General features: G+C 35.7%; 1 protein-coding gene across 3 annotated transcripts in view; it reads left to right on the top strand.

Moving 5' to 3' along the window:
- Positions 1-27,041, top strand: part of LOC121375349 (H(+)/Cl(-) exchange transporter 4-like) — a 100,629-nt gene that overhangs the window by 62,778 nt on the left and 10,810 nt on the right. For 2 of the 3 annotated variants that reach the window (XM_041502763.1, XM_041502760.1), the window contains 15 exons: positions 8,987-9,205; positions 10,992-11,140; positions 14,822-14,977; positions 15,969-16,175; positions 16,774-16,854; positions 17,348-17,530; positions 18,091-18,180; positions 19,236-19,291; positions 19,742-19,810; positions 20,805-20,946; positions 21,419-21,504; positions 22,033-22,157; positions 23,448-23,562; positions 24,320-24,415; positions 26,520-26,543. In XM_041502763.1, coding sequence (XP_041358697.1) covers positions 8,987-9,205; positions 10,992-11,140; positions 14,822-14,977; positions 15,969-16,175; positions 16,774-16,854; positions 17,348-17,530; positions 18,091-18,180; positions 19,236-19,291; positions 19,742-19,810; positions 20,805-20,946; positions 21,419-21,504; positions 22,033-22,157; positions 23,448-23,562; positions 24,320-24,415; positions 26,520-26,543 — 1,798 coding nt within the window. The remainder of the gene's footprint in view (positions 1-8,986; positions 9,206-10,991; positions 11,141-14,821; positions 14,978-15,968; positions 16,176-16,773; positions 16,855-17,347; positions 17,531-18,090; positions 18,181-19,235; positions 19,292-19,741; positions 19,811-20,804; positions 20,947-21,418; positions 21,505-22,032; positions 22,158-23,447; positions 23,563-24,319; positions 24,416-26,519; positions 26,544-27,041) is intronic. The other variant, XM_041502762.1, reaches the window with a different exon arrangement.

Genomic DNA, 27,041 nt, shown 5'->3' with positions numbered 1-27,041 from the left:
ACTACTGCCTATAGGAAAATACATATAAAAGATCCCTTGCTGCCTTTCTGGTTGCCTGTAGTTTACCTGCCTATAGGAAAATACATATAAAAGATCCTTTGCTGCCTTTCTGGTTGTAGTAACCTGTACTTTACTGCCTATAGGAAAATACATATAAAAGATCCTTTGCTGCCTTTCTGGTTGTAGTAACCTGTACTTTACTACTGCCTATAGGAAAATACATATAAAAGATCCCTTGCTGCCTTTCCTGTTGTAGTAACCTGTAGTTTACTGCCTATAGGAAAATACATATAAAAGATCCCTTGCTGCCTTTCCTGGTTGTAGTAACCTGTACTTTACTGCCTATAGGAAAATACATATAAAAGATCCCTTGCTGCCTTTCCTGTTGTAGTAACCTGTACTTTACTGCCTATAGGAAAATACATATAAAAGATCCCTTGCTGCCTTTCCGGTTGTAGTAACCTGTACTTTACTACTGCCTATAGGAAAATACATATAAAAGATCCTTTGCTGCCTTTCTGGTTGTAGTAACCTGTAGTTTACTACTGCCTATAGCCTTTGCCTTTCTGTTGTAGTAACCTGTAGTTTACTACTGCCTATAGGAAAATACATATAAAAGATCCGTTTCTGCCTTTCTGGTTGTAGTAACCTGTACTTTACTGCCTATAGGAAAATACATATAAAAGATCCCTTGCTGCCTTTCCGGTTGTAGTAACCTGTGTTTACTACTGCCTATAGGAAAATACATATAAAAGATCCTTTGCTGCCTTTCCGGTTGTAGTAACCTGTAGTTTACTACTGCCTATAGGAAAATACATATAAAAGATCCCTTGCTGCCTTTCTGGTTGTAGTAACCTGTAGTTTACTGCCTATAGGAAAATACATATAAAAGATCCTTTGCTGCCTTTCTGGTTGTAGTAACCTGTACTTTACTGCCTATAGGAAAATACATATAAAAGATCCTTTGCTGCCTTTCTGGTTGTAGTAACCTGTACTTTACTGCCTATAGGAAAATACATATAAAAGATCCTTTGCTGCCTTTCTGGTTGTAGTAACCTGTACTTTACTGCCTATAGGAAAATACATATAAAAGATCCCTTGCTGCCTTTCCGGTTGTAGTAACCTGTAGTTTACTACTGCCTATAGGAAAATACATATAAAAGATCCCTTGCTGCCTTTCTGGTTGTAGTAACCTGTACTTTACTGCCTATAGGAAAATACATATAAAAGATCCCTTGCTGCCTTTCTGGTTGTAGTAACCTGTACTTTACTACTGCCTATAGGAAAATACATATAAAAGATCCTTTGCTGCCTTTCTGGTTGTAGTAACCTGTACTTTACTACTGCCTATAGGAAAATACATATAAAAGATCCTTTGCCTTTCTGCCTGTACTTTACTGCCTATAGGAAAATACATATAAAAGATCCTTTGCTGCCTTTCTGGTTGTAGTAACCTGTAGTTTACTGCCTATAGGAAAATACATATAAAAGATCCCTTGCTGCCTTTCTGGTTGTAGTAACCTGGTTGTAGTAACCTGTACCTTTACTGTAGTTTACTGCCTATAGGAAAATACATATAAAAGATCCCTTGCTGCCTTTCTGGTTGTAGTAACCTGTACTTTACTGCCTATAGGAAAATACATATAAAAGATCCCTTGCTGCCTTTCCGGTTGTAGTAACCTGTACTTTACTGCCTATAGGAAAATACATATAAAAGATCCCTTGCTGCCTTTCCGGTTGTAGTAACCTGTACTTTACTGCCTATAGGAAAATACATATAAAAGATCCCTTGCTGCCTTTCCTGTTGTAGTAACCTGTAGTTTACTGCCTATAGGAAAATACATATAAAAGATCCCTTGCTGCCTTTCCGGTTGTAGTAACCTGTAGTTTACTGCCTATAGGAAAATACATATAAAAGATCCCTTGCTGCCTTTCCGGTTGTAGTAACCTGTAGTTTACTACTGCCTATAGGAAAATATAAAAGATCCCTTGCTGCCTTTCTGGTTGTAGTAACCTGTAAAATAGAAAATACATATAAAAGATCCCTTGCTGCCTTTCCTGTTGTAGTAACCTGTAGTTTACTGCCTATAGGAAAATACATATAAAAGATCCCTTGCTGCCTTTCCTGTTGTAGTAACCTGTAGTTTACTGCCTATAGGAAAATACATATAAAAGATCCCTTGCTGCCTTTCCGGTTGTAGTAACCTGTAGTTTACTACCTATAGGAAAATACATATAAAAGATCCCTTGCTGCCTTTCCGGTTGTAGTAACCTGTAGTTTACTACTGCCTATAGGAAAATACATATAAAAGATCCCTTGCTGCCTTTCCTGTTGTAGTAACCTGTACTTTACTGCCTATAGGAAAATACATATAAAAGATCCCTTGCTGCCTTTCCTGTTGTAGTAACCTGTAGTTTACTACTGCCTATAGGAAAATACATATAAAAGATCCCTTGCTGCCTTTCCGGTTGTAGTAACCTGTAGTTTACTGCCTATAGGAAAATACATATAAAAGATCCCTTGCTGCCTTTCCTGTTATAGTAACCTGTAGTTTACTGCCTATAGGAAAATACATATAAAAGATCCCTTGCTGCCTTTCCTGTTGTAGTAACCTGTAGTTTACTGCCTATAGGAAAATACATATAAAAGCTCCCTTGCTGCCTTTCCGGTTGTAGTAACCTGTACTTTACTACTGCCTATAGGAAAATACATATAAAAGATCCCTTGCTGCCTTTCCTGTTGTAGTAACCTGTAGTTTACTACTGCCTATAGGAAAATACATATAAAAGATCCGTTTCTGCCTTTCTGGTTGTAGTAACCTGTACTTTACTGCCTATAGGAAAATACATATAAAAGATCCCTTGCTGCCTTTCCGGTTGTAGTAACCTGTGTTTACTACTGCCTATAGGAAAATACATATAAAACATCCTTTGCTGCGTTTCCGGTTGTAGTAACCTGTAGTTTACTACTGCCTATAGGAAAATACATATAAAAGATCCGTTTCTGCCTTTCTGGTTGTAGTAACCTGTAGTTTACTGCCTATAGGAAAATACATATAAAAGATCCTTTGCTGCCTTTCTGGTTGTAGTAACCTGTACTTTACTGCCTATAGGAAAACACATATAAAAGATCCTTTGCTGCCTTTCTGGTTGTAGTAACCTGTACTTTACTGCCTATAGGAAAATACATATAAAAGATCCTTTGCTGCCTTTCTGGTTGTAGTAACCTGTACTTTACTGCCTATAGGAAAACACATATAAAAGATCCTTTGCCGCCTTTCCGGTTGTAGTAACCTATAGTTTACTACCGCCTATAGGAAAATACATATAAAAGATCCCTTGCTGCCTTTCTGGTTGTAGTAACCTGTACTTTACTGCCTATAGGAAAATACATATAAAATATCCCTTGCTGCCTTTCTGGTTGTAGTAACCTGTACTTTACTACTGCCTATAGAAAATACATATAAAAGATCCTTTGCTGCCTTTCTGGTTGTAGTAACCTGTACTTTACTGCCTATAGGAAAATACATATAAAAGATCCCTTGCTGCCTTTCCGGTTGTAGTAACCTGTGTTTACTACTGCCTATAGGAAAATACATATAAAACATCCTTTGCTGCCTTTCCGGTTGTAGTAACCTGTAGTTTACTACTGCCTATAGGAAAATACATATAAAAGATCCATTTCTGCCTTTCTGGTTGTAGTAACCTGTACTTTACTGCCTATAGGAAAATACATATAAAAGATCCTTTGCTGCCTTTCTGGTTGTAGTAACCTGTACTTTACTGCCTATAGGAAAATACATATAAAAGATCCTTTGCTGCCTTTCTGGTTGTAGTAACCTGTACTTTACTACTGCCTATAGGAAAATACATATAAAAGATCCGTTGCTGCCTTTCCTGTTGTAGTAACCTGTAGTTTACTGCCTATAGGAAAATACATATAAAAGATCCCTTGCTGCCTTTCTGGTTGTAGAAACCTGTAGTTTACTGCCTATAGGAAAATACATATAAAAGATCCCTTGCTGCCTTTCCTGTTGTAGTAACCTGTAGTTTACTGCCTATAGGAAAATACATATAAAAGATCCCTTGCTGCCTTTCCTGTTGTAGAAACCTGTAGTTTACAGCCTATAGGAAAATACATATAAAAGATCCCTTGCTGCCTTTCCGGTTGTAGTAACCTGTACTTTACTGCCTATAGGAAAATACATATAAAAGATCCCTTGCTGCCTTTCCGGTTGTAGTAACCTGTACTTTACTGCCTATAGGAAAATACATATAAAAGATCCCTTGCTGCCTTTCCGGTTGTAGTAACCTGTACTTTACTACTGCCTATAGGAAAATACATATAAAAGATCCCTTGCTGCCTTTCCTGTTGTAGTAACCTGTAGTTTACTGCCTATAGGAAAATACATATAAAAGATCCCTTGCTGCCTTTCCGGTTGTAGTAACCTGTAGTTTACTGCCTATAGGAAAATATATATAAAAGATCCCTTGCTGCCTTTCTGGTTGTAGTAACCTGTACATTACTACTGCCTATAGAAAATACATATAAAAGATCCCTTGCTGCCTTTCCTGTTGTAGTAACCTGTAGTTTACTGCCTATAGGAAAATACATATAAAAGATCCCTTGCTGCCTTTCCTGTTGTAGTAACCTGTAGTTTACTGCCTATAGGAAAATACATATAAAAGATCCCTTGCTGCCTTTCCGGTTGTAGTAACCTGTAGTTTACTGCCTATAGGAAAATACATATAAAAGATCCCTTGCTGCCTTTCCGGTTGTAGTAACCTGTAGTTTACTACTGCCTATAGGAAAATACATATAAAAGATCCCTTGCTAAAAGCCTTTCCTGTTGTAGTAACCTGCCTTTCCTGTTGTAGTAACCTGTACTTTACTGCCTATAGGAAAATACATATAAAAGATCCCTTGCTGCCTTTCCTGTTGTAGTAACCTGTAGTTTACTACTGCCTATAGGAAAATACATATAAAAGATCCCTTGCTGCCTTTCCGGTTGTAGTAACCTGTAGTTTACTGCCTATAGGAAAATACATATAAAAGATCCCTTGCTGCCTTTCCTGTTGTAGTAACCTGTAGTTTACTGCCTATAGGAAAATACATATAAAAGATCCCTTGCTGCCTTTCCTGCCTGTAGTTTACTGCCTATAGGAAAATACATATAAAAGCTCCCTTGCTGCCTTTCCGGTTGTAGTAACCTGTACTTTACTACTGCCTATAGGAAAATACATATAAAAGATCCCTTGCTGCCTTTCCGGTTGTAGTAACCTGTAGTTTACTGCCTATAGGAAAATACATATAAAAGATCCCTTGCTGCCTTTCTGGTTGTAGTAACCTGTACTTTACTAATCAGCCTATAGGAAAATACATATAAAAGATCCTTGCTGCCTTTCCTTATTGTAGTAGCACCTGTTTTACTACTGCCTATAGGAAAATACATATAAAAGTTATGTTGCTGCCAGGCTTCGGATTTTACAGAAACCTTTGTTTGCTGTACTTTTGCCTATAGGAACCAAAATTTTGTTTCCTATCAAATTATACTGAGTTGACTATTCAACAAAAATGTAGTAACCTGTAGTTTACTGATTACCTATAGGAAAATACATATAAAAGATCCCTTGCTGAATTTCTGGTTGTAGTAAAGATGTCATACCAATGATAGACTAGTTGGGTTCACATGAGATAATCAAACTAAGTAGATGTCATACCAGTGATAGACTAGTTGGGTTCACATGAGATAATCAAACTAAGTAGATGTCATACCAGTGATAGACTAGTTTGGTTCACATGAGATAATCAAACTAAGTAGATGTCATACCAGTGATAGACTAGTTGGGTTCACATGAGATAATCAAACTAAGTAGATGTCATACCACTGATAGACTAGTTGGGTTCACATGAGATAATCAAACTAAGTAGATGTCATACCAATGATAGACTAGTTAGGTTCACATGAGATAACCAGTCAAACAATTGACATGGACCATTTGTTTTAAAAACCAAATAGATATTTTCATAATTCAGTGTTAACCTTGACATTTTGCATGTACGTTGTATGTCACATAGGGGAGGGATGTAAGCTCAGTCACAAGCACTTGTTAGAGGTGCAAGTTTAATCAAATCAATCATCCTCTTTATCTTTTTATGACCCTTCACTTGTATAGTTAGGGCCATGGTAGGTGCTGTCCTGTGGAAAATAAACACATATAATTGATGTCTTGCTGTTGTTTGGTAGGTGTAACCTTTGTGACAGCAGTGTCTGGACCAAATGTTGATTTCTTCCTGTATTAGACACCAAAGGGTGTCACGCAAATATTTTGTTTGATTTACATGTATATATTGTATGATCATCAACAGAAGTTGCACTTTTGTCAGATAACTAACAACCATCTAAATATTGAATTTAATGCGACAATGGAATTGACTAACAGTTTGCATGGTATTAAGTTCCTTTTGCATCTAACATTTACTTTGTTGCCTGTATTTAACATAATCACACAATGCAGTAATTAAGTGTTGTTTTCGAAGGTGTTTTTTTGCTGAATACTCAGTAATATTTTTGAACAGTTTTTATTTTACTGATAATACTTTAAATGCTTTGTTCAGTAGACTTGTATTGAATGTTGTATTGAATGTTTAAAGTAAAGACCTATGTCAAGTTAAACGTTTGTTACATACACTAGTAATATACACCTCCAGTGCATTGATTTTGGTGGTGTTCATTATTGGATATGGACATAAATAGTTTTGCTTTGGATTAATGACATGAGCCGTCACATGCGAAAACCTACAACTTAGCATGACGTCAGAAACTGAGTAAACGTGGCTCAAAGTTTGATGTCACATGTAAACGCGGAAGTAAAAGTTGACATGCTGTTTGCATTGTTTGTTTTGAAGAATTTAGAAGATGAAAAATTTCATATATTTTATAAAGAATTGCCGAATAAACAAATGACTAATTAAAAATCATCAGTTACGACCAACTACATCTGCAATTGAGAACAAAATATAAGACGAAAGTTAGTGAACACAAAAACTGGTTGACCGAGGCTGTTAAAATAATGTTAAATTACGTTACGGTAACTATCGTAAGCTACTGAAGTTTTTCCACACTGCGGCTTGTTTTCTTTGATGTCGAGTGTGCCGACTGATCGATTTGTTTTTTTTAGTATGAAAAAAAAGTGTCCAATATGAAATAGCTGAGCTGGATTCTGTAAAATATAGTAGGATGCGGGAAAATAAAGACAGATGGAGAAAAATAAAGGGGGCAGCAAAACAAGAAAGCGGGGTGGCAAAATGCAATAGTGAGCTGGCGAGAACACTTGTCACAACAGAAACAAAAATAAATATATAGGGAATAACTGGTTACTAGCTGTCTTAAGATATCGGCTTTATCCTGTGAAATTTAGAATGGCGAATGCAAAGAGGATCTGAGCAGGATAAAGCAGATATCTTAAGACAGTATCCAGTTATTTCTTTTATCCTGCAATCCTACAGCAATTTTCGGAAAATCATTATTTATTCCAGTTTTGTGTGCGCAAATCGAGTATTGTCAACCGAGCAAGGTTTTTGCCGTATGACGTCATACAAGATACATGACGTCATTATTTGTAAGATGATAGCTACATTAAAAAAACGTATGTAGTATGTAAAGAAAAAAAAAGTTCTATAACAATAATGTTCTCTGTGTTGTTAGTGAGAAAGGAAAGTAATGTAGCAGGGCTCGAACTTAACGACGGCACCGACAGCAATTACTGTCGTTCAGATATAAATTGCCGTAGGTAGAGAGCAAAAGTGCCATCGGTAAAACTCCTCAACAATGGCAATACCTGATGTACATAATCTGGCAATATTTGACATTTTCACTTGAAATGTGTCTACATAAAGCAAAATAACCTTTCAGTCATATTTATGTTCTGCAAATGTCACTTTAAAATTTGTTTTGCCATAGGCAGGCTCAAAATTGCCATCCATGGGTTGTTTCGCCCATGGCAATTCTTTTAAAAATTGCTGTGGGAGACAAATTCTTAAGTTCGAGCCCTGATGTAGAATAGTTTTTTTTTCTTTAACTGAAACAGTTACGTTTCATTGCATCGGAAAAAGTTAGTTACATGAGATAATGACAAAGGTGATGGTCCTATTTCAGTACTTGCAATATGAGTCTGTGTTTACTAACTCCAATGTGAAAAACTTTTGTGAAGTGATTAATGATCCTCTAACTTAGATTATGTATAACTATTTAAGATATTACCATACTGAGCATTGATATTTAATCCTTTTTTTTTTTAGTACTATTAATTTTTTTTTTTAAATCTCATGCTAAAGGCAGCAAAACATTCTCCTTGCACTAGTATCAGGGGAGTGATAAGGAGCCCAGTTAATAGCTCCCCTTAAACGTTGATGTCTGTGGTATAATATTTTAATAATGACCTGTTTGAAAAATGCATTTTTAAGGGACATACCCTAGTTTTTTAAACACAAAGCTATATGTTTTACTATTAGAGCCGTTTTTGATAACTGAAATCATACTTTACTTAGATTTTATTGTTTAGATGATCAATTTCCGTACATTCAAAGTGTTTTGGGTCATCCTAGTGTTTTTAATATCACAAAATACATTTCTCATATCTTTAAAGACGCACGTGCATCTGAGAAGTAACAGCTATGGAGTCCAGTTTTAGTCTATTTTTAGAGGGTATTTCACCATTTCAAAGGCACAGACTCATGTTTCACTCAATTGTAACTTTATCCAAATGTGTTACTGGTTTGTAGATTAACTGAACTTAGTGTTAATTTTCACGGTTTGTAACTAGGGTATGTCCCTTTAAGTTTAAAGTCCAATAATATGCAACAAAATAAATTTCCTTTCAACATCGTAATTGTCTTCCTTGCTTATCATGCTACCAAGCAAACATGCAAAATACATTCTGCAGTTTACCATCATTCTCATATCTGTAATGTCTATATTTTCAGGGTCCACCAATTTGATGGACACACTGGATGACCTGCCTCCAGGAATAGGGCAGTATGATGACTTCCACACCATTGACTGGCTGCGAGACATTGCGCGCGATCGCATGCGGCATCGTCACATCATTAAGAAGAAAAACGAGGGATTCTGGGAACGTGTGAAGAGTGCCCATGATGCGTGGTCGGGATGGGTGTGTGTTCTCCTAGTGGGAGCAGCAACTGGTAAGTGTGATTTAGTCTTTAACTTGTGAAGAGTGCCCATGACGTGTGGTCGGGATGGGTGTGTGTTCTCCTAGTGGGAGCAGCAACTGGTAAGTGTGATTTAGTCTTTAACATGTGAAGAGTGCCCATGACGCGTGGTAGGGATGGGTGTGTGTTCTCCTAGTGGGAGCAGCAACTGGTAAGTGTGATTTAGTCTTTAACGTGTGAAGAGTGCCCATGACGCATGGTCGGGATGGGTGTGTGTTCTCCTAGTGGGAGCAGCAACTGGTAAGTGTGATTTAGTCTTTAACATGTGAAGAGTGCCCATGACGCGTGGTAGGGATGGGTGTGTGTTCTCTTAGTGGGAGCAGCAACTGGTAAGTGTGATTTAGTCTTTAACGTGTGAAGAGTGCCCATGACGCGTGGTAGGGATGGGTGTGTGTTCTCCTAGTGGGAGCAGCAACTGGTAAGTGTGATTTAGTCTTTAACGTGTGAAGAGTGCCCATGACGCGTGGTAGGGATGGGTGTGTGTTCTCCTAGTGGGAGCAGCAACTGGTAAGTGTGATTTAGTCTTTAACCTGTGAAGAGTGCCCATGACGCGTGGTAGGGATGGGTGTGTGTTCTCCTAGTGGGAGCAGCAACTGGTAAGTGTGATTTAGTCTTTAACATGTGAAGAGTGCCCATGACGCGTGGTAGGGATGGGTGTGTGTTCTCCTAGTGGGAGCAGCAACTGGTAAGTGTGATTTAGTCTTTAACATGTGAAGAGTGCCCATGACGCGTGGTAGGGATGGGTGTGTGTTCTCCTAGTGAGAGCAGCAACTGGTAAGTGTGATTTAGTCTTTAATGTGCTATTAGTTTAGATAAAAGTCAGGATGTTCTTGAGGAATATTTTGTTTTAAAAATGCTCATTAACGACAGTGACCAGTTGAAACTTGAATACCATTTAATGTTTTACAATTGTGTAGCGATGTCTGAAATTTAAGTAGTGAATCACAGCGCCATACTAAACAAGATGTTCACTGCTTCTGTTTTATCAGTACTTAAGCTTTTAAATATTTTTTAAAAATGGTTTTGTTTTGTATTTGAAAATTAAATTAATGTCGAAGAACTGGTTGCTGTTTCTGTAGTTAAATTTTTAGGTTTTTTTTAAATATTCATTAACTCGGGAGTTATTTAAATTTGTATAATAAAGTATATCTTTATTGGTTTGATTAAAATTTGTTAAAATTCCAGTTTGGCATCATGTAATAAAAACAATAGGAAATGTTTTTTGAAAACAAACATGTTCTCTTTTTTTTGGTGCTGTTTATAAAAACATTGGTCAAGAAATATATAAAACAGCAATAGTCGCTGAAGATGTCGTCTGAAATTCTTGTTCCTCAGTTTTGTTTATCCTACACATATACAAAGTGGATCTCCAGCTTGTTGAGAGATATTAACAAAAGAAAATCAAATATACATGTAGAGTTCCGAAGGATAAACTAGTCAAGAAAATATGTGTAATTCAAAGACCATGAACAGATAACTTCTTAAGTGGGTGAGTATTGGTGTTTTATTATATATTGACCAAGGTTTTTTTCAAACTACATTTAAAAAATGTGTTCTTTCCTTTTAAACCATGCTGTAATTATTGACTTTTTGTCAATAATTGTTTTTGCTGAAATGATGTATAAATTGATTTAAATTAAATGTTCTGTCCTACCACCTTCCTCTTCCAAACAAATAGTTACTTTACAAGTATTTTTGTTGTTGTATACATGTAGATATTCATGTTCTTGTATGTTCTGTTGCTGCTATTTTCATTCAGGCGTGTGTGCTGGTATCATAGACATTGGAACCACATGGATGTCCGATCTAAAGGGAGGAATCTGTACAGAGGCATTTTGGCTCAACAAGGAACAGTGTTGTTGGACGGGCAACGACACCACATTTGATGATGAGGGTGGCTGCAATCAGGTGCGATGGTTTATTAGTAATAACACAAAACTATATGGGTTTATTAGTCATTTTAGTTTATCTTTGTGTTTATAACCTGTAGACTGAAGCACCATGCTGTCAAGACTGGTGTAATTTAAAACTCCTAAAACCTTTAGACTTAAGGACCATGCCATCCAGAATTGTATAATCTAGAATTCCTGATACCTGTAGACTTAAGCACTATGTCATTGATACTGGTATAATCTAGACTCTTAAAACCTTAAAACCTGTAGACTGTTACGCCATTCCATAGAGACTGATATAACCTAGACCCCTAATATCTATAGACTAAGCACCATGCCATAGAGACTGATATAATATAGATCCCTAAAACCTGTAGACTGCTATGCCATGTCATTGAGACTGATATAATCTAGACCCCTAAAACCTGTAGACTGTTACACCATTCCATAGAGACTGATATAACCTAGACCCCTAATATCTATAGACTAAGCACCATGCAATAGAGACTGATATAATCTAGACCCCTAAAAGCTGTAGACTGTTACACCATGCGATAGAGACTGGTATAATCTAGACCCCTAAAACATGTAGACTGTTACACCATGCCATAGAGACTGATATAATCTAGACCCCTAAAGCATGTAGACTGTTACACCATGCCATAGAGACTGATATAATGTAGACCCCTAAAGCCTGTAGACTGTTACACCATGCCATAGAGACTGGTATAATGTAGACCCCTAAAGCCTGTAGACTGTTACACCATGCCATAGAGACTGATATAATGTAGACCCCTAAAATCTATAGACTGTTACACCATGCCATAGAGACTGATATAATCTAGACCCCTAAAATCTATAGACTGTTACACCATGCCATAGAGACTGGTATAATGTAGACCCCTAAAACCTGTAGACTAAAGCACCATGCCAATGAGACTGGTATAATCTAGAACTACTAAAACCTGCAGAGATAAGCACCATACCATCAAGTCTGGAATAAAGTAGACCTATTAGGTGTGCAAACATGCCTGTATACTTCACTTTAATGAAATAAAGATTTACTGAGATCAAGATAGGGACTGGATAAAACCAGACTTGATCCTGCAACCCATCTCATCTGAGGCTAATTGTCTAATACAGAGCTACATTTATTGTGTAGATACCACTCCATTTTTTTACTCAGTACTCAACATCTGTTCAAACCATAAATAAAATTTGAGACAAAACATTAAAAATTCAACCATTTCAGACCAAATATATTACTAATTTTTAACTATAAATTTTGATTCATTTTTTAATGTCAAAAAATTAAAAGGAAAATAATAGATCTTAAATTTTGCATTTAAAAATGCTTAGGTTATCAAGAAATGTTGCTGAGAAAATCCACAGTAAATTGGTTTTTGTAATGATGACCTTCCCAGGACCTGATATGGAGGAAATTTATTTTCACTATTGATTACCATATAGAGTGATTTGCCATGCAGAATGTCACAGCAACCTTATAAATGCAAGCACTTCATATCTGTTGAACTTTCTCCTCACTAATATCAATTAACCATGGAGGCCCTCTGATGGCTTGTTCTGACTTTCACCACCTCACCCACTTCCTGTCGCACTGGCCAAGTGTACACCAGTCTTTTTGTGCAGGGTTTTCTTTCACCGTTCCATTAAGGTCAATTACACGAGGCAGTCAATGAGAATTGATCCTAATATGTAATGTCTGTGTTTGCAGTCATTAAGTATCGGCGTATTCGCAGGCGGGTATCACATCATGGCCTGTCATGATAGTTAAAGAGAATATGATAGGGAAGTCACAGTGTTTATACCGGCGTCGGCAGTGTAGTGGTTAAGCCATTAGACTTAATTACGGCTTGTAGGTATTGGATTCGCCTCCCAGTACATAGTCTCACCCAGAGCAAGTTTTAACAACTCGGTGGGTAGGTGTAAGGCCACACACAGACTTTCCTCTCCACTGACCACTAACCAGCTGTTCTGGGGAAACGGCCCAGACGGCTGAGGTATTTGCCCAGGACAGTTTGCTTGAACCATAGTTGGATATGAGTATGAAAATAAATACAAACAACAACAGTGTTTATTGAAAAAATTATTTGTTCAGTAATACTTTTCTTACCATATTGCCTGTTCAAAGTATTGTTATGCACTATCCATAATGCTGTTTTTGGAAAAGTGCATATTTATAAAAGATCCCTTGCTGCTATTTGTTATTAGTATCCTAGTAAGTAGATTTCTTATCTGATGCTGTATAACACATCTTGTAACTTTGCCATTTGTTAGCTGTCTAATTACCAGAATCTAACAGCATTGTAAACTATCGATTGCAGATCAATGAGACACTATAGATTATGTGATAAAATTAAGCACTGTTATTGCATTAACCAGACAGGTGATGATACACTTGGTTTATATGACAGTATTTCTCTTTCAGTGGTACACTTGATTTATAGACAGCATTTCTCTTTCAGTGGTACACTTGGTTTATATGACAGTATTTCTCTTTCAGTGGTACACTTGGTTTATATGACAGTATTTCTCTTTCAGTGGTACACTTGGTTTATATGACAGTATTTCTCTTTCAGTGGTACACTTGGTTTATATGACAGTATTTCTCTTTCAGTGGTACATTTGGTTTATATGACAGTATTTCTCTTTCATTGGTACACTTGGTTTATATGACACTATTTCTCTTTCATTGGTACACTTGGTTTATATGACAGTATTTGTCTTTCAGTGGTACACTTGATTTATAGACAATATTTCTCTTTCAGTGGTACACTTGGTTTATATGACAGTATTTCTCTTTCAGTGGTACACTTGGTTTATATGATAGTATTTCTCTTTCAGTGGTACACTTGGTTTATATGACAGTATTTCTCTTTCAGTGGTACACTTGGTTTATATGACAATATTTCTCTTTCAGTGGTACACTTGGTTTATATGATAGTATTTCTCTTTCAGTGGTACATTTGGTTTATATGACAGTATTTCTCTTTCAGTGGTACACTTGGTTTATATGACAGTATTTCTCTTTCAGTGGTACACTTGATTTATAGACAGTATTTCTCTTTCAGTGGTACACTTGATTTATATGACAGTATTTCTCTTTCAGTGGTACACTTGGTTTATATGACAATATTTCTCTTTCAGTGGTACACTTGATTTATAGACAGTATTTCTCTTTCAGTGGTACACTTGGTATATAGACAGTATTTCTCTTTCAGTGGTACACTTGGTTTATATGACAGTATTTCTCTTTCAGTGGTACACTTGATTTATAGACAGTATTTCTCTTTCAGTGGTACACTTGATTTATATGACAGTATTTCTCTTTCAGTGGTACACTTGGTTTATATGACAATATTTCTCTTTCAGTGGTACACTTGATTTATATGACAATATTTCTCTTTCAGTGGTACATTTGGTTTATATGACAGTATTTCTCTTTCATTGGTACACTTGGTTTATATGACACTATTTCTCTTTCATTGGTATACTTGGTTTATATGACAGTATTTCTCTTTCAGTGGTACACTTGGTTTATATGACAGTATTTCTCTTTCAGTGGTACATTTGGTTTATATGACAGTATTTCTCTTTCATTGGTACACTTGGTTTATATGACAGTATTTCTCTTTCATTGGTACACTTGGTTTATATGACAGTATTTCTCTTTCAGTGGTATACTTGGTCCAAGCTGTTCCACCTGGCTGGTCCTGGCTCGTACATCATCAGCTATCTCTTCTTCATCCTGTGGGCCCTGCTGTTTGGAGCCCTGGCGGCCATGTTTGTCAGAGTTTTTGCGCCATACGCATGTGGATCTGGTATCCCTGAAGTAAGCAGTGACTGAGAAATAAATAATAACGTGCCCCATACTTTTAATGACTCAAAGCTTCGCCCATGCTGATTGTATGTAGTTAAAAAGTCTTAAGACTTTGCTAGTTAGTCTGGACTCTGAACTTTCAGTTAAATAAGCACAGATAGTAATTTTGTAAATAGAATACATTTAGTTTCCAAACTGTTTATGTAGTGATCAGATGTTAAGTAATTGGCTATTAATAACAGTTAATGTGAACCTTTGTATACGGTGTTTCCAAGAAGTGATGTTTACTGAAATATTCAAAAATCAAAATCAATTAAATCTCAACCAAATCAATTAAAAGTAACATATATTATGTCTTATATCATACATGTACATAACAAGTAAAAAGAGATTTAAAGGTTAATGATTGATATGATGTTGGTCATTGGCTGTATCTTTTGATGGTAAGAATGTGGAACTGTTACTATTTTTATCTTGAAACTCAACAAAAATATTGGCGCAATCATTTTTATTCCTAACTTTTGATATACTCCAGCTAAACAAAGAAGCATTGAGACAGGACTTCATTCTTGTAATATGTTATATTCTTTATGTCCAAAAATAGTTTTAAAACTTCACAGGTAAACATTTTGATTCCTGTTAATATATTGTACTTACTGGGTTGTATAAATACTAAATTAATGCCAAGTAATACAGTATTTGTTAATCAAAAAGAATTATAAACTAGGATTAAGGTTTTACTGTTTGATTTAAAAAAGAAATTTCTCTGTCATTTGTTTTTCTTCTTTGATTTTAATTCAAAAAAATCCCTGTGTACATTTGTTAGCTGTCCAACCAGAGGGATGAAGTGACACTTATAAAACAAAATTATACATGTATATATTAAAATTTTGGTAAATAGATTAAAATTTTCATGCAGTATTTACAATATTTATTATTAAGAGGTTATACTTTTAACATCCATTTAACAATATATAATTACTTAGTATATTTCTTCTGTCAGATAAAAACGATCCTGAGCGGGTTTATAATCCGCGGTTACCTGGGCAAATGGACGTTGCTGGTGAAGTCTGTGGGGATGATGCTGGCCGTGTCGGCGGGGTTGTCTCTCGGCAAGGAGGGGCCGTTTGTCCACGTGGCCAGCTGCTGCGGCAACATCTTCTCCTACCTCTTCCCCAAGTATGGCCGCAACGAGGCCAAGAAGAGAGAGGTCACTTTAATATTCATCATCTTTGTGCAGTAGCTGTGTACTAGTAGGGCAACAACATTTGCTGTTGTTTGGGCTGTACAGTTTTTGATAGATTTATATGCTCCTAAACTAGTTGACAAAATCATTAATGGCAACATATCGATAACAGGAATAATATCAAATTCCACGTAACATAAAAAAACTACTGAAATTCAACTGGAATTTTGATTTGGTGATTATGCAATAAATATTGTTGCCAACCATGGATAAAAGAATACATAAAGTGAATTTATCGTGTTAACTACAGAACTTTGTAAACAAACCAATCTTTAACTTTTAACTTTGTGCACAAACGTTTGCTGAACTAGAAAGGGAAATAACTCTTTGTTGTACTTTGTTTATTCAATCTTGGAGCTTGGACATGATTAATTTGTCAAATGAGTTTAGCAGAAAGTGCTAACAAATTTGATGGCTCAAAATACCACGAGTAACAGAATTTGACAACAAGATTCCATGACGGTTCTGTTTAATGTTAACTTTATAAATTCCAGCATGTAAAGATGACATTTCACACACAGCATTTAGATGGCTATTTGTGTGACACTGTATTTTGTTTCAGATCTTATCAGCTGCGTCGGCGGCGGGAGTCAGTGTTGCGTTTGGAGCCCCTGTTGGTGGAGTGCTCTTCAGTTTAGAGGAGGTCAGAACCACACTCATTCTGTTTAGCTAGGTTGTACAAGCTCACGATTTGGACACAAGTATTCTGTTAGCATTTAGACAATTTGCTTTTAAAAATGTATATCCAGCTTTAATGTGCATAATAAAGGGCAACAGAATATAGCTACATTTAACACGATATGCACAAATGAGCTTTTTTGAGTTTTTGTCAGATTAGTTTAAATTTGGGTTTGGCATTTGTGCAAATGGTAATTTAAACTGGGCAAGCTTTTCCTTATAGAACTAAAAAGAATATATTCAGTCTGTTTTAGTTACCTGCAAAAGATCAGTGCTGTTAGTTTACAAGACACATGTATAACACTCAGGAAAGTTGTTTTTCAATGTATGAATACATAATTATGAAACCATTTACTTTTAGTCATCAATGATATGGAAATATATTTTAAAAACTAAATCCCATTTTTCTTATTCCTTAATTACAAACATTTTCCATTGACTGAATTGTTACTTTCCAGGTTAGCTACTATTTTCCACTGAAGACTCTGTGGCGTTCTTTTTTCTGTGCCCTGGTGGCAGCCTTTGTGTTGAGGTCCATCAACCCGTTCGGTAACGACCACCTGGTCATGTTTTACATCGACTACTACAACCCCTGGTACATCCAGGAGCTTATTCCATTCATTGTGATCGGAGCTCTTGGGGTAAGTTACTTGTGTGATTCAGCAGGCCTCCTTGAATTCAAACTTTACATAACCAGAAATGGCTTACTTGCATAGTAAATTGGTTATTCCAAATAAAAGTACTTTATTGTTCAATGAACATATATTTAAAGGGGGGCCATTTTCAGTTAGAGCTACATGCAACAAATGGCCATCATATAACCCAACTGACTGATATAAGGCAACTTGACTTTTCCCTTTTTAAAGCTATAATTTCTTCTTTTTTTTCTTTTTATGAAAATAAAATAGTATATATTTTAAAACTTTCTACTTAAAGTAAAAAAAAATAAAAATAATAAGATGGCCACCAGTCTTCAATGGCTGGAATATTCTTAACTACCAAAATATGAAATTCAAGTGACGTTTTCAGTATGCCATGTTCTCACAAAATAATAGCTAATTAATTTTCACACACAAAAAAAGAATTTACTTAATTTTGGTTAGTTAAAAATTGAGTTTCATTGGGTTTTTTTTGTAATTGTTGTAAACTCTTTTTTGTGTATTTTTACTTTGTGTTTAAATTTCATTTTCTATTATTGCAGGGGTTGTATGGTAGTTTTTTCATCAAATTCAATATTATGTGGTGTCGATACAGAAAGACATCAGCTTTAGGAAAATATCCAATTGTTGAGGTACGTATCAAGTTAAAGGTAAATCTGATTATATAGCTAGATCTTATTAATTGAAATGTTTTAGGAAAGCTGAGAAAAGGTTCCTTTTTGATTGGTAAACTAATACTTATCCAAGTGATGCGATTGTATGTTAGACTAATAATACTAATAGCCACTGATTTAACCATTTCTGAAAATGTTAAACTAGCATTCTAATTTGTCAGGTTTTTTAAAAATGTCATTAACATTTATAATATTAAAGTCCGAACCAAACTGTTAACAACTATGATAAATTATTCTCCTACCTTTAATTACTGTTAATTTCCCCCAAATTTTGTCCAGACACAAGTTGTGAAAAAAACATTACAGTGACACAGATTCCACATATGAGACTGTAACGATGTCACCAGTATCGACTTCGCTGAGATAACATAGGGCAAAATACATGCAGTTTTCTGCCGTCTACCATTTTGCTTTTTTTATGGAATACTCTTCAAGAGGGGTGAAAACCTCCTAAGTATGTGACATAATTAATATAAAATCAATGATCTCTAGTGATATCTTTTAACAAACAAATACTACTAAAACATTAATATGGCATCATCATGTTTGCTTTTATATTATAACATGTTATGACGTTGTTAGATTAAGTCATACACAAATGTATCCTTTCACCCCTCTTAGAGAATATTCCATAAAAAGTCAAAATGGCAGCCTGCACAAAATTACATGCTTTTTGCCCTATGCTATCTCATTGAAGTCGAAATAGCTGACATGGTTATCATCTAGCATGTGGAATCTGCGTCATTGCAATGGTTTTTTCTGAATTTCTGTCTGGACAAAATGTGGGTAAAATCTTAACGAAAAATAAAAGTAGGAGAGCAATTTATCGTAGTTGTTAACATTTTGGTTCGGACTTTAGTACATGTAGACATGATAGTTAAAATGCAGAATTTTTCTTAACAAAATATAAAAATTATTTGTATTAGCTTTTAGGGACTGTCATTTACATGGGATAGACAAAAAATAATTTAATAAACTGGAAGTGGAAATAAAATAAAATTCTTATTTTGCAGGTTTTGATTGTCACTTTCATAACTGCCTTGCTCAGTTACCCAAATTCTTACACGAGGTAAAATGGATTTCTCTGTTTAGCTACCATAGGTCCTGTGACACTTGTTTTAAGAGAATAGTTAATAGCAAAAGCATAACAATAACAAAATTCATTTTAAGTATTATATATACTACGTGTATAATTACCGGGAACAAATGTTTTGCTGTTGTATGATTAACTTGATTATGATTGGATGACATTAAAAAAGTGCCATAAATTAAAAAAAATTATACATCATTATGAAAAATGGATCATGATAAGGATGAAAGAATCTAATATAGTTTCTGCTAAATTTTTCAAAATTGAAAAACAATTCTTCTATAATTTACTTTGGAAAGAATGTGGTTAATAAGTCCTAATTTTATACCTTTCTTTTAAAAAATTCTAATAAATTTAGAAGCACACTGACTTAATTGTAGCTGATTGATTGTTGTTCACATCATTAGACTCAATGCTCGGTTGTTTCAGGATGAACTCCAGTGAACTCATCAAGCTGCTGGTCAGTCGCTGTGGTCCTGGAGACAACATGGAGTTGTGGTCAGTTCGTCTTTCTACGTTAGTCGCGGTCAGGGGCATGAAATGTAGCCCAGTGGTAAAGTGCTCACCTGTGTGGTCACTCTAGGATCTATACCCATTGGGCTATTTCTAATTCCAGCCAGTGCACCACGACTGGTATATCAAAGACAGTGGTATGTGCTATTCTGGTGGTGGGATGGTGCATATAAAAGATCCCTTGCTTCTCATGGAAAATGTAGCGGGTTTTTTCTCTATATGTTTGACATCCAATAGCAGATGATTAATAAATCAGTGTGCTCTAGAGGTGTTGTTAAACAAAAGAAACTCATTTTACATTAGTCTCGGTCAGTGAAGGACTGGGATGGATCTCAGTATTAGAGCCCAGACTGAAGGCAATGAGTTATAGGAACTATTGCATTTGAGGAACACTTCAGTTATCAAACAAATTTGTCTGAAATTCCACATTTTTAATTGTCTGTACAGTATTTCTGGGGTTTTCGCTGTTTGTACAAAATGTTCAGTATTCTCCATCCAAAACTTACACCATGGTTTCTGCTGATACTTTGGATACCTTCTGAATGGGATCACCAATGTAGACTGGTGTGTAACCCTAACCCTGAGACCAATCAGAATCTCAATACCAGACCACCAATATTAAAATTTTCAGATTTGGTTTGTAACCTACTTTCATTTCTGATCAAAGGCTGTGATTTGCATGTCTTGTTGACAACTGGTTTCTTCTCTCATGTTATAGACTAAGTGTTTAAGAGAGCTATGGTTTAAAATGTGCTGTTAAACAAATTTTCCATATGATGGCTCCAGTAGTCACAACATACTTCATTTTCATCTTTCTTAAATATTTAGAATATAGTACATCTCCTAATTTAATAATTAAAAGTGGTTTTACTTGAATTCTGTTGATAAGTATACATCATTGATACAGATAAAGTTCATAAACACATTTTGTGGTTGTCTCAGAAGGTGTGCATTTTTGTAAAAATATTTTGTTTTTCAGTGACTATCATCGTAACCTAACCAAAGAGGATCCGTTTGATTCGAGTGCCTTTGCTGGTAGTGGTGTGAACACTGCTTTGTGGAAGCTAGCACTGGCCCTCATCTTTAAATCTCTCATCACTATCTGGACGTTTGGCATGAAGGTATACTGTTGTCTTTACATCTATCTTAGTTAACTTACTTCTGTTGAGTCACATTGGGGAGGGGAGGTTTGGACTGTGTTTAAAATTAAGTCATTTATTTATTCATTCATTTATTCACAAATTAATAGTTTACTGGTTTATTTTGTATTTTCACATATATCAATGTCCATTAACATGATATAAAATATCATTTGCAAATATAGTGGCTAATATATATTTTACATATTTTAATAGTATGATTTCCATTTTCTCTCAGAAACCTTCTGGGAAAATAATGTGTTTTATGAATTAGGTTTTTCAAATCATCATCAACATCAACATCATCATCATCATCATCATCATCATCATCATCATCATCATCATCATCATCATCATCATCATCATCATCATCATCATCATCATCATCATTATTCATTGGGTTAAAATCTAGTGTGTTAAAGGAATGTTTTGTTAATCTTGTTTTTGTTTGTAGGTTCCGTGCGGTCTGTTCATTCCCAGCATGGCTGTGGGGGCCATCATGGGAAGACTGATAGGGATTGGTGTGGAGCAGCTGGTCATGTGAGTACTCCATGGAAACATGGAATATCACACATATTTTAACATAGATTATTTTTTGTTGTTTTCTTCCCATGTTTTAGTGCTAAATCTTAAATGGTCCTTCAATGCAATATTTAAGCCACATTCGGATATAGATTTTTTTTCTACTACTTCGTGTTTGTAATCACTTAAGATGACAGTAAAAATAATTTTTTCTGTGAAAAAACATGTAACTGTTAATGGATAGATTAATTATTAAAATAAAAATAAAAAAAATTAATTTTTTTTATCACATAAAGTAAATAGATTATTACAGTCTTTTGAGGTGCATTAAATTTTGTATTTATATTTTATAAATGCTTACTTTTTTCAGTCTTTGTGTGGATGACTCTATTTGCCCAGAGGTTAATGTCATGGACTGTCAAATACCATTCCAATCTTTGCAGCAGTCTGAAATCCCATCTGTATGCACACTGTGTTTTTATTGTAGAAGTGTTAAGAATGAAATTCTGGTTTCTAGGATGAAGTACATGTATTTGTGTTTTGCAGGACGTACCCCAATTCTCCACTGTTCTCCAACATGTGTCGTACTGAGGGTCTGTGTAAGGTAACCCCAGGACTGTACGCCATGGTGGGGGCCGCAGCCGCACTGGGCGGAGTCACTAGAATGACAGGTAAAACTGATTCCTCAAAATCTCTGTAACGGGTTATCCACTTTACCATTTTGTTTTTTAAACCTAAACTATGCCACTTCATGCAAACAATGAAAAAAAAAAGAACATTGTATATATAAAACGTGCAACATAATCACTTATTATTTTTTAAAGCATATGATTTTTTGCTGAGAAATATGATTTTAGATATGCAATATATGTTAGCTAGGATTTTCTGTAAAGTAATATATTTTGTTAGCTTTATATGATGTGCGTTTTTTAACCAAGCAGTAAATATTTCGATTGTTGTTTTTAGTTCTCTTCCAGTCCAATCAGAGGGAACTATAGGTTTTGTCTTCCTTTGTCTGTCTGTCCATCTGTCCCACATAAAGTTTTCCAGACTTTTTCCCCCAATGCCTCAAGATATTGAGCTGAAATGTATGCTTTTCATGCTCAGAACGCATGTTTCTTTTTCATACTGTAGACTGACAAATTAATTTTAGGGACAATAGGGGTTGGGGTGGATTACAATAAGGACCAGAGGTCAGATTATATATTGATTCTTCAATTTCAGGGTCTCTTGTGGTGATCATGTTTGAACTGACAGGTGCTCTGGTTATGTATTGATTCTTCAATTTCAGTGTCTCTTGTGGTGATCATGTTTGAACTGACCGGTGCTCTGGTTATGTATTGATTCTTCAATTTCAGGGTCTCTTGTGGTGATCATGTTTGAACTGACCGGTGCTCTGGTTATGTATTGATTCTTCAATTTCAGTGTCTCTTGTGGTGATCATGTTTGAACTGACCGGTGCTCTGGTTATGTATTGATTCTTCAATTTCAGTGTCTCTTGTGGTGATCATGTTTGAACTGACCGGTGCTCTGGTTATGTATTGATTCTTCAATTTCAGGGTCTCTTGTGGTGATCATGTTTGAACTGACCGGTGCTCTGGTTATGTATTGATTCTTCAATTTCAGGGTCTCTTGTGGTGATCATGTTTGAACTGACCGGTGCTCTGGTTATGTATTGATTCTTCAATTTCAGTGTCTCTTGTGGTGATCATGTTTGAACTGACCGGTGCTCTGGTTATGTATTGATTCTTCAATTTCAGGGTCTCTTGTGGTGATCATGTTTGAACTGACCGGTGCTCTGGTTATGTATTGATTCTTCAATTTCAGGGTCTCTTGTGGTGATCATGTTTGAACTGACAGGTGCTCTGGTTATGTATTGATTGTTCAATTTCAGTGTCTCTTGTGGTGATCATGTTTGAACTGACCGGTGCTCTGGTTATGTATTGATTCTTCAATTTCAGTGTCTCTTGTGGTGATCATGTTTGAACTGACTGGTGCTCTGCCGTACATTGTGCCCATCATGGCAGCCGCCATCATGAGTAAGTGGGTTGGAGATGCCCTGGGACGAGAAGGAATGTATCCTTTTTTAGTCAGTCATTTACTCAAATATGTCGAGAGTGTAATGTTCTTCTTTTCACACAGACTGTTAAAAATGTATTCATCCTAAAAGTTTGTAATAGACTGGCTGTGGTTCTCTAGCAGAATGCTTATCAAAGATTTGTTCCACCATTGAGCCACATTAAATCTCCACTACAAACATCTGAGATGTATTATTCGTATTTGTAGTTTAGAACATTGCTCATTTGACATGAAATGGGTCACAGGATTGAGCACTCTTGATGGACATATTAGGTATTTTTCTGTCCTATCCAGTGCTTGGCATATCAAAGGCTGTGGCATGTACTATCCTATCTATGGCAGTGTATATATAAAAGATTCCTTGCTGCCATTCAGTAGTAGCCTGTGTGGTGACAGCTGCTTTTCTCTCACTGTCTAGACCCAGTATCACCATAACCATATATTCGATACCAAATAGCTGTAGTAAACAAAGTGCTACTTTCAGGTCAGGTCAGGTCATAGGGTTTTATGTGCACATTCAGAACAAGCTGTTGTAGCGCACACCTGTCGTGGGCACAAGAGCCGGCCATGCCAGCTGCAAGGGAGCACCAGCATCCCGACCAAGTCTGTAGCAGGCAGGGGGGTGGGGGGGGGGGGGGAATGGTACTTTCCCTTTCCATTCCTTCTTATAACATGGTATGTCTTTTTTCCCTTCTCCATTTACATATTACAGTTTGAATGTGATACTGTTGAACCTTTCTTAACACATTGTAAGATATGATGCTCACATCCGACTGAATGGCTACCCATACCTGGACAGCAAGGAGGAATTTACTCACACGACAATCGCCGCAGATGTGATGAGGCCGAGGTAACATCCACACTCATTGTTACTTAGTCTCACGTTTCACAAATCAGGAGAAAAGGCTTTCATTGAAGAACGTATTACCGTAGTATTGATATGGCCAGTAAAATGATTAATTGCTTCAGATTCTTTAAGTTTTGATTATCTAAAAAATACACCCATCATTTATTCTTCCTGTGTCTGATGGTTGATGTCATGTGGAGTGGTAGTTCTCTCTAAAATACTCCATCTCTTAAACGTATCGGTTTAGATCTTCTTTCTACATTTCATGATGCTGTTGGAGGAATATTGCATAAGATACTGTACAGACAAACTAAGTTTATCTTTAAAGAAAAAAAACCTCTCAAACTTTGTTCTCTTTGTATTGTTAATACTTTCAAACTATTGTAATGTTATCGTTATGGTTTCTCTGTAAAGCTCTGCCATTTTGAAAAGAACAGTATTTGTGCCTGTTGGCTAAGCTCAAAGCTTTTAAATGGTAATATGTATGTTTAAATCAACAATGATCTTTTAACTTTTCCAGTTAAGACTTTTTAATTATTATTTTTTAAATATTGGACGAAATATTGTTTGTGTTAATTTTTCCTGCACATATTGGAAACTGGTTTTATTTGGATGAGGAATATTTATTTTATTTTATTTTCCTAAATTTGCATCAACTCTTTGTATGAAATCTATAATGTGCATTCATTATTGACTCCTTTTTTTTGGTGGCAGACTTTTCAGTTTTTTGTATTTTATGGGTGCATCATAACATTGTCTGCAAAACTTGTCTATTTTGTATGTTTTCTTTTCGGTGAATATTCATGTTTTTACTGCATGCACAACTGATCTTATTACAGGGCTTCTAGAACCATGGGATCAGTGATTTTTCAAAGTTACTAGCCATGATTCAAAATCACTAGCCCTACTTTACTTTAAGTTAATAACATTTTACTAAATAATAGTAATAATCAGATATATCACCCAAAGAGGGAGATAGAGCTTAAAAACACTAACATTGAGGGGTTAAGGTGGGAGCAGGATATTCATATTTACAAAATGGACTTAACTGCAACATTTTTTTCTCACTAGCCGTCGGGCATGTCAATAGTAGTTATTTAGTAGCCCAACATTGAATATCACTAGCCATGGGACTGGGGCTACCATATTCTAGAAACCCTGTCTTATTACATTGATGAGTATATAATCAAGGGCAGATCTAGGATTTCTGAGGGGGGGGGGGGGGTGATATTTGTTAAAAGGGATGTGTTGAACCAGTTAGATCTGCCAGATCTATTTCACCATGATTATTTAAATCACCCCCGTATTTCCTTGAGATGGAAATTCCTACACTTCAAAGCAAAGTTGAAAACGGATAAGCTACAGGGCTAGCTTTGGCACTTACTTTTCAAAACAATTGCCGAATTTTATTTTCATCTGGTGAATATATTTCATATAATGTTAATTGTTGTTTTATTATAAAATAATGGGTTTTTGCAATTATTGAAGTTAAATAGATGATTTGGCGAAACCCTGAGCTGTCCACGTAAGTTTAAAATGTGTGATCACATAAAAAGAGGATGTCGTTTAGAGGTGGGGGGAGACCCTATGTCACCCCCTATAGACTACACACCTTTTTTAGTGTATATTCAAGACAATGGATTGGCATTCTACATTTTGGTGTCAAAAATAAAGTTTCCATTGTATACAAATCAATAAAATATATCAATTTATTTTAGAACATTGCCTTTTGTAGATTATAATGGTTGCACTATTAATTAAAATGGTTATCATAAACTGAAACTGCATAACACATTATCTGGTATAATATGTATGAGTTCAAAATTGTTTAGAAACATTAAAAGATTAGTAACTATTAGTGTAAGCAGTGCAATACAGTAAAATTAGATTAAAAAGATTATTTTAATGTGAAACCACGAGAATAAATTCAAAGAAATACTATGTGTAACTTTTGACATAAATTGCTTGATTGTTTTTCTTTATTGTTAAAGACATTGGGCTTACAGAATAGGCACCATGAAATGAATTGGTCGATTGTTTTTCTCTGAAATATCGGCATTACAAAACGGGCGTAACATTTGAAATTAATTGTTTGTTTTTCTTAAAGATATTGGCGTTACGGAATAGGCGTGTAAGTTCTGTTGTTTGTCACTGTGTTTGTTGTCTGACACTGGCATGTTGCTGCTTACAGCATTGTGAAATTATTTCTTGGTTACACTACATCATGTACAGTTTTAAAATGCTTTGCATGAGGCCTTCCTTAGAAACTGTTTAGCTGTAACCAGTCTCACAGTTTGTGAGTTGTTTAGTGTTTGGCTTTTTAATATACAGTGTAACTTTGTTATCTCAATCTTTCTCATCTTGAGGTGAAGAAATCGTGCTATGTTAATATTTTCACCAACAACCATTATGCTTATCTCGAACCACCAGGCACTGGATGTAGCCCAGTGATAAAGGGCTTTCCTGATGTGTGGTCTGTCATAGATATATCCCCGTCAGTGGCTCATTGGGCTTCTCGACAGCTGGTGTAATAAAGGCCTTGTTATATACCATCCTCTCTGTGGGATGGTGCATATAAAAAATTCCTTGCTGCTAATAGAAAAGAATAGCCCAAGGCATGAAGGCAGCA

The sequence above is a fragment of the Gigantopelta aegis genome, chromosome 6 (assembly GCF_016097555.1).
Source record: "Gigantopelta aegis isolate Gae_Host chromosome 6, Gae_host_genome, whole genome shotgun sequence".
NCBI classification, from domain to species: Eukaryota; Metazoa; Mollusca; class Gastropoda; order Neomphalida; family Peltospiridae; genus Gigantopelta; species Gigantopelta aegis.
The sequence above is the reverse complement of the archived record's forward strand: the minus strand, read 5'-3'. Positions and strand labels throughout refer to the sequence as shown.